The sequence below is a fragment of the Myiozetetes cayanensis genome, unplaced genomic scaffold, assembly GCF_022539395.1.
Source record: "Myiozetetes cayanensis isolate MyiCay16 unplaced genomic scaffold, myiCay2020 scf33, whole genome shotgun sequence".
In the NCBI taxonomy this organism is placed as follows: domain Eukaryota; kingdom Metazoa; phylum Chordata; class Aves; order Passeriformes; family Tyrannidae; genus Myiozetetes; species Myiozetetes cayanensis.
This window is the reverse complement of record NW_026087555.1, coordinates 170,832-178,658: the sequence shown is the minus strand read 5'-3', so window position 1 is coordinate 178,658 and position 7,827 is coordinate 170,832. Positions and strand designations below refer to the sequence as shown.

At 42.4% G+C, this 7,827-nt stretch overlaps 1 protein-coding gene across 2 annotated transcripts; it reads left to right on the top strand.

The window, feature by feature from the left end:
• Positions 1-687: 687 nt before the first annotated feature.
• ABRAXAS1 (abraxas 1, BRCA1 A complex subunit) lies at positions 688-7,675 on the top strand. Of its 2 annotated transcripts, XM_050327319.1 has the most exons (9): positions 688-797; positions 1,921-2,011; positions 3,347-3,383; positions 4,213-4,279; positions 4,957-5,150; positions 5,769-5,888; positions 6,207-6,291; positions 6,780-6,888; positions 7,041-7,675. In XM_050327319.1, the coding sequence occupies exons 1-9, from the start codon at positions 711-713 to the stop codon at positions 7,466-7,468; spliced, it is 1,218 nt and encodes a 405-aa protein (XP_050183276.1). In that variant the 5' UTR covers positions 688-710; the 3' UTR covers positions 7,469-7,675. The 2 variants fall into 2 exon arrangements, with proteins under 2 accessions (XP_050183276.1, XP_050183277.1); XM_050327320.1 differs by lacking the exons at positions 688-797; positions 1,921-2,011; positions 3,347-3,383 and having other exon boundaries at positions 4,215-4,271.
• Positions 7,676-7,827: the final 152 nt, after the last annotated feature.

Here is a 7,827-nt window from a genome sequence, read left to right as displayed (position 1 = left end):
CCAGATGTCTTTGTGGTCCATAAGTATTGCATTCTTTGCATCCACTATAAGTGATAGATCCTTCTTTCCAAGCCTTGCTAACCTTCCCCTGGGCTGAGATCACTGAAGCACGCCCAGCCCTAAACCTTAACAAGGCAATTCTACCAACAAGTAATTCGTCCTTCTGACACTTGGACATCACTTAGAGATTGCTTGTTAGCTGCTATCTTACAGTCTTAAGTCGAGCAAGGGGAGATTTAGGTTGAACATTAGGTTGTATTTCTTCACAGAAAGAGTGCTTGGGAATTGGATTGGACTGCCCAGGGAGGTGGTGGAGGCACCGTCCCTGGAGGTGTTTAAGGAAAGGCAGGATGTGGCACTTAGTGCCATGGTCTAGTTGACATGGTAGTGTTGGGTCATAGGTTGGACTCGGTGATCCCAGAGGTCTTTCCCAACCTAATCGATCCCGTGACTCTGTGATCCGTTTTCACCGATTCAATCGCCTTTCTCGTCGATTAGCCTTGAAAGCACACGAAGACCAAACACGAAAGGACCCCCTCTCTGAAGAAAACGCTTACGCGTCCCACGTCTCTCCGCGGCGCGGGCGGCTGAGGGGAGCCCGCGTCCCTGCGGGGCCGGGCCGCGCCCGCCCGGGCCCGGCGCGGCGCTACCGCCGGCGGCCGCTGGGGGCTCCCGCCGTGCGGCGCGGCCCGTCCCGCCATTGCCGGGGCATGGAGGGCGAGAGCACCTCGGCCCTGCTCTCGGGCTTCGTCTTCGGCGCGCTCGCCTTCCAGCACCTCAGCACCGACTCGGACACGGTGGGTGCCGCGGCGGAGGGCCGGGGAAGCGGAGGGAGGGAGGGAGGGGCCGCCCCCGCCGTGGCCGCGCCGCCGCCGGGCCTCCCCCTGCCCGGGCTCTGCCGCCCCGCCGCGCCCGGGGGCCGCTTTGTGTGCGAGCGGCGGGGACACGGGGGGGTTCCTGGTAAACCGGGGGGCTGAGGTGGCTGCAGTGCCGTGTCTGCCCAGGAGCGAGCGAGGCCCGAGCCTGCTTGGCGGGCTGAGCATCCGCACAGCCGTGGGCTGCTCGCTGCTGAACGACAACGGGAGACACCCGAGGAGGATACATCACTACTTGTTTGTGGTTTTTATTTGTTTTGTTTGTTTGTTTGTTTTTTCTTTCGGAACTACGGGCTAATATTGAAAAATGTGTGAAAATCTAGTTTGTAAAAAAAAAAAAAAAAAAAAGGGAAAAAAATTCATTGTGACAGGTTTTTTTTTTCTTCTTCTGAAGACAGCGTTTGCACTTAATATGAAAGGGAAACTCTTCTTAGAATATCCTGAGTTGGAAGGGACCCATAAGGATCATCAAAGTCCAACTCCTGGCCCTGCATAGGAGGACTGCCCTAAAAGTCACACCATGTCCCTGTGAGAGCACTGTCCAAACACTTGTTGAACTCTATCAGGCTTGGTGCTGTGACCACTTCCCTGGGGAGTCTGCTCCAGTGCCCAACCACCCTCTGGGTGAAAAACCTTTTCCTTTATCCAACCTAAACCTCCCCTGACTCAGCTTCATGATGTTTCCTTGAGTCCTGTCACTAGTCGCAAGAGTGAAAAGATCAGTGCCTGCCCCTCTTCTGCTCTTCAGGAGGACATTGTAGACTGCAACGAGGTCTCCCCTCAATCCCCTCTTCCCCAGGCTGAATAGACCAAGTGACCTCAACCACTCCTCATACAGCTTCCCTCAAGGTCCTTCACCATCTTCATGTCCCTTCTTTGGACATTCTCTAATAGCTTTTTCTTTTTTTATATCTTTTTCTTATATTATGGCACCCAAAACTGCATAGAGAACTGGAGGTAAGGCCCCACCAGCACCAAGTACAGCAGGAGTGTCTGTTCAATGCTACTGTTAATGTGAACTTTTTTTTCCTCTTCCCCTCTACAGGAAGGTTTTCTCCTAGGAGATGTGAAAGGTGAAGCCAAGAACAGCATTACTGACTCACAAATGGATGATGTTGAAGTTGTTTATACAATCGGTTAGTCTGTCCATATTTTTAATACCTTGCTTGGTTTCAGGCAATGCTTTAGTTTTGAAAGAGGGCAGTCAAAAATTTGCAGCAGTATCAAAGCTGTGAGATCCCAGAATACATGTTGGTGTAAAAAACATTATTTTGCAACATTTTAACTGCTACAAAATTACAATATTACTGCAGAAAACACAGTCATTTAAAATAAATACTAGTTCTTAGTTCCTTGAATAGCTGCTCTTTACCAAGTATCTCCTCAGATTAAAGGTAATTTAGGGTTTAGACTCCTCCTTTGTCTTGGCCATAACACAAACTCTCCTGAACTACAGTTGCCCTGGAAAACTTGGTCTATTTCAGTGATGTGACCTGTAATGTATTAGCATTTATTACCTCATTTGGAGCTTATAAAATACTGTGTCTGAAGGTTGCAAACTGTTTATTAATTTCATTAAGCAGATGCCAGATGTATTTTTCCTTATAGTCTTCATGGGATTGGAGTGGATGTGCATTTTATACTGGCCCTTACATTTGTATACATGCATGCATACACAGTCAACTCCATTCCTTTCAAATGGAGTTATACAAAAAGAAACAGAACAAGGTAATGCAGCATGTGCCTTCTTGCCAATCTTCCTGAAAATCTGGTAGGGAGAAATTACCACCCATTCTCTAGTTTTACTCTAGGATACAATTAAGGTGTAACACTTTCCTTCATAGTCTCACAGATGAACCAAAAATGTGGGGAATTTTTTGCAGTGGCATTGATGGAGTTACCCAGAGTCTTGTCATTACATTATCATGGGCAGACTTAGTTGCTCCAATGTTTGGAGGTTTTTTTCAGTTAATTTGTGAAAATGAAAACAGTGGATACTTTAGGTTAATAAAAAGGATGTAGAATGCCATTAGATCACCTGCCATTTTTTTCTGGTTGTCAGCCTTCCATTTATCTACCCTGTGGGTTTCTGTTCTTCAGCCTCATCTTACTAATGGCATCTATGCCTTGTTGCAGAGTAACTCAAGGGAAATCTTTTGTATTACATACTACTCCTGTACTTTGACAGAAGGGAGAGAGAAATAAAATGCCCAACTTAGTTTTTCTTTTGACAAAATATACAAAAAATACACTTTATAGAAGTGGTTCCCTTTGCATTTGAAAAAATTATTTAGAATATATTTTTAAAATATTTCCTTTCTTCACCTTATTAGATGTTAATGCATTTGATTTTAAGAAATTATATAGAATTATCTCTTGGTCTTGCTGCGACTTTAATACTGATCATAGCACACAGAAGAATATGCATCATGAACTGATGAACCTGGTGTAATACTACTTTCACTTTCTAGATATACAGAAGCATATTCCCTGCTATCAGCTGTTCAGGTAAGAGTCTTAAGTAAACAGATACAAACCCCCTAACTGAACTCTTCAGGAGTTAAACTTATATTACATTACTTGAGAAAATCACCCAATGTAACTATAGTAGCCATATCAACCTCTTGGAATAACAGATGCAAAATGCCTTATGTTATTCCTACTTTTGTTCATTATGGCTTTTTTTTTTGGTGTTTGCCTATGTATATGGAAATAGAGATATGACATAGAGTACCTCCTGGTGAGCTATGATACCATATAAACTAAAGAATAATACCAACATACTGAAAAAAGCATTGCTTTACCAAAATAAAAAGGTGGCATCAGCCACAGGCTTCTAAGTGGGTCAGTAAAAGAAACACTTGTTGGCCCCATTGCAGGAGTAGTTTAAAAACCACTATGGACCTGATGGACCAGAGTTCCATCAGAGATGGGAACACAGCTGTGCAGATTTACACCCCCGTAAGGGGAGAATCAGTTTCCTTCTCAAGCCTTTCTGAAAAATTAATAAACCCGGTTGTTATTAGAAATGCATTTTATATCAAGCTGAAGGCATCTTATTGTTTTGTAGTGGAGAGAACACAGGTGCTACTTTTAACTCATATCCCAGTAGCACTGATGCCAGAACAGCATCTGGGCTGTACAAGACCACCTACAGAGCTCTCTGAATAATGAAATCACCTGCTCTGTCCCAGCAGAGAAGCTGTGGCAGCATACTGTAATGCTTAATTGGAGGGGAAAAACTAATACAGTGAGAAGATTGCCAGAATGCTAGGGAATAGTTAATTCTAAAGGAGCATTTTTTTCCCCTCTAATTGTCCTAATTTTCTTCTTCTAGCTTTTATAATTCTGCAGGAGAACTGAATGAACTTGCCCTGAAGAAAATACTATCAGGCTGTAAGAAGGTATTTTATTTTCAAATCTAAACCATACTGAGGAGCTCACTGAAATTTTGGAGGCTGTTCTGGATACCTTTTGCGTCAAGCTTTTTTTCTCTTCTCATTTTAAATCTTTTATCTAGTCTCATATGCTGCTGGTCAAGGCAGATGTATCATCTCTTCCCCCTTAAAAAACAGAATAGGTTATCTTTGGTATATATATGTAGGGTTTGCCTACATATACGTCACAACTTTATTTGTTCTTATTAATTTCCCAAGTGAACACTTCAAGTATCCCAAAGGAATTCTACCAGTTTCTAGCTTAAGATGAGTTGAGGTCAGCTCATTCAAATATTAAGCACCATTTGATCAAAAAAAATTAGTCTTCTCCACAGAGGAAATTTTCATAGGGGGAAGGTACAAGCTGAGAAGAAACAAACCACAAAATACCAGAACAAAGTTTGCAGAGTTTCAGCTTGAGCACAAGCTCAGAAACGGGCCAGTTCTACACGGTTTTGAAGGAAAGAAGTTGCCATACTGGAATTAGGCTTAGATATTTTAAAGGTTTCAAGTTAACTGCTCTAATATGTACATATCACCAAACAATTCAGACTTGTGACTTTGTACTGTATCAGTCTTCCTTCAGTGTGACACACACGGACAGCACAATTTAACACTAATAGTGACTTTTCTTCTGCCTACAGAGTGTAATAGGATGGTACAAATTCAGACGCAACACAGACCAGACCATGACATTTCGGGAGAGACTTCTCCATAAAAATTTGCAGTCACACCTGTCAAATCAGGGTCTTGTATTCCTTCTCTTAACCTCTAGTGTGATGACAGAAAGTTGTTCTACGTACCGACTGGAACATGCCTTACATCGGCCACAGGAAGGGTAATAATTGCTTTGTTTTCCACAGCATGTGCTCTAACTTGAAACAGTTGGTTTTTTTTACTTTGTTGCAGCTGAATTATTAACACTGTTTATTTTACTCTTGAAACTTATACATTAAATAAGATCCCTCCTTATATTGCTAGAGCACGGTTCACAGTTTACCCTGGGACTCTATTTGGGGATGTCCCTTTGTATCTGTAGTGCCAGCATCACTAGGCAGACACTGTCAGCATACTTATGTACATAAGCTGTTCTTGATCAAATTGGTTGTCTGTATAGGACTTCAACCATACATGGTGTTTATCTTGACATATTAAGATATTTAAATTGGTGGTAACCTCTGAAAATCAGAGGCACGCTGCCCACAGGCTAGGCTTAACAAGCAAGTATTGCATTATTGTGTATTCTGCTCAGAAATGGAAAAAAATACAGGCTCAGTGTCTGGTTGCTTCTGGAGTTTGCCTTTAGCCTCATCTATGTGTGATGTAATACATTTAGCAAGGACTAACTATACTGTAAACCTTCATCTGGGATGCTTAATGGTCAAGAACCTTTAACTATCAAAAAGAGACCTCTGAGATGTTAATAGATCATGTTTTCATACTTCTGCTTTTTAAGCCTTTTCCAGAAAGTCCCTTTGGTGGTTACCAATCTGGGTATGGCAGAACAGCAAGGCTACAGAACAGTGTCTGGCTCCTGCGTATCTTCTGGCTTTGTGAGAGCAGTAAGACAACACAGGTACAATGCCATACTGACTGACAGCTGTTGCTTTGTGTTAACATAACTATACTTACCTTTCTATAAAAGCATTTAAGTGTTTTTGCAAATGCTACAGCTATATCCTGCTCACTTTTTGCCCTCTATCTGCAATTATTTAGCATTGCAACACATTTGGAAACTAGTTCAGTCCCATACTCTGCCTGGAGAGCAGCTGTCTGTCTCAACATAGGCACCTGCTACTGGAGCTCAAAATGCTTATTTATTCATTAAAGCTCCTACTAAGTAAGCACTAGGATAACTAACTTGCAATTATATAGTTACATTCTTGGCCCGCAGGTCAGAGTTCTTTCACGAAGATGGATCCTTGCAAGAGGTTCATAAGATAAATGAGATGTATGCCACCTTGCAGGAGGAACTGAAGGTAAGCCAGGCATACCTGCCTCACCTTCAGCAGTACTACAAAACTGAGCCAAGCAGGGGGTACAACATCTTGCACTACATGAGAAACAAACCTGTGTCTTGGAAGGGCATCTGAAAGATCAGGGAGTTGCATTTACTATCAGCAGCTGCATGCTGTGTTGTCAAAGTTGAAGACTTAAGGTTCCATTTGATAAAAGTACACCGATAAATCTTCCAGTTCACAAATAAATTCTCACAAGAGGATTATTTTTAAGGAGTACTACCTGTAGTTTGTTAGATCTGCTTTGCTTAGATGGGAGCAAATAAAACATCCTGCACCTCATTCAACACAAGGTTTGTGATCTCTAAAATCCACCTGAGGTTCATTACTTAAGCTTTTTACTACTTCGTGTCCAACTTAATCATGGGTACCTTTAAGGATTTTGCAACAAGGTTAAAGTCAGCTTCTGTGAATACTGTTAATCTGATCAAATGCTCTTTTCCTTGCAGAAAATATGCTTTACAGTAGAAGTCAGTGAACGATCTGTAGAGAAACTCTTAGCAGAGGTGAGGCAATTAAAAGAAGAAATAAAGAGGAAAAAGCAACAAAGTTGTTCAGGTAAGTTAACCAAATGTAATGCCAGCTTTAGACTTCCAAGGTTTGCTCAATGGGCAGAAGCAGAAAACACTTCTGAACTTGAGGCAGCTGAAACAGCAGTGGTAGGAGTGTGTAAGAGGCTTTGCAACTAACTTTCTTTTTTTTTTCCCCAGGAGAAGACAGGGACTACACAGGAGAGCCAAAGGAGAATGTTCTCCTTTGTCAGGCACTGCAAACATTTTTCCCCAACTCTGGACTTCAGACATGTATTGTTTCCTTCAAAGGCCAACAGATATCCAAGAACTGCTGTAACGTTAACCATAATATTAATGTCACGGACAAACTGACTCTCATGGTAGAGGAAAGAGACTTCACTGAATTTGAAACAAGACATCTAACCAAGCGTAAAGTCAGAGGGACCACAACAGTATCAAAGTCATTCAAGAAATCCAGAACATTGCAGCTTCATCGAGAATCACCTGCAGACCCAGAGGACAGTGACCAGGACAGGAAGCTTACGCTGAGCAGCACTGAATCAGACGAGGATGTGTTGGAAAAAAATAGAGACACAAATGAATACCCACACTCTCCTACTTTCTGATCTGTTAATGATTTGTCAGATGACTTCACACCAAAAGCTACTGCCAGCATATTCAAGTGATGTATCAATTTATAGCACTGCAGGGATGTATATAACATAGTGCATTTTTGCAAAACATACAGGGTCTGTTTGGGGTTTTTGTCCAGTGCATGAATCCTGTTCAGCATAACAACATCCAGATGACGTTCCCTCATTTTGTCTTCCAGAGTTCCATCTGTAGTCTCTCTCTCAGGGTTTAAAGACTATGCCAGCAGGATGCTATCAGTCAGATAACCACATACTGTCTCAAACTAATACAACTTCAAACTGCTGTTGAAGAAGCAGTACTACCCTTCCCTCAGCAGAAGCTCTTGCAGGCA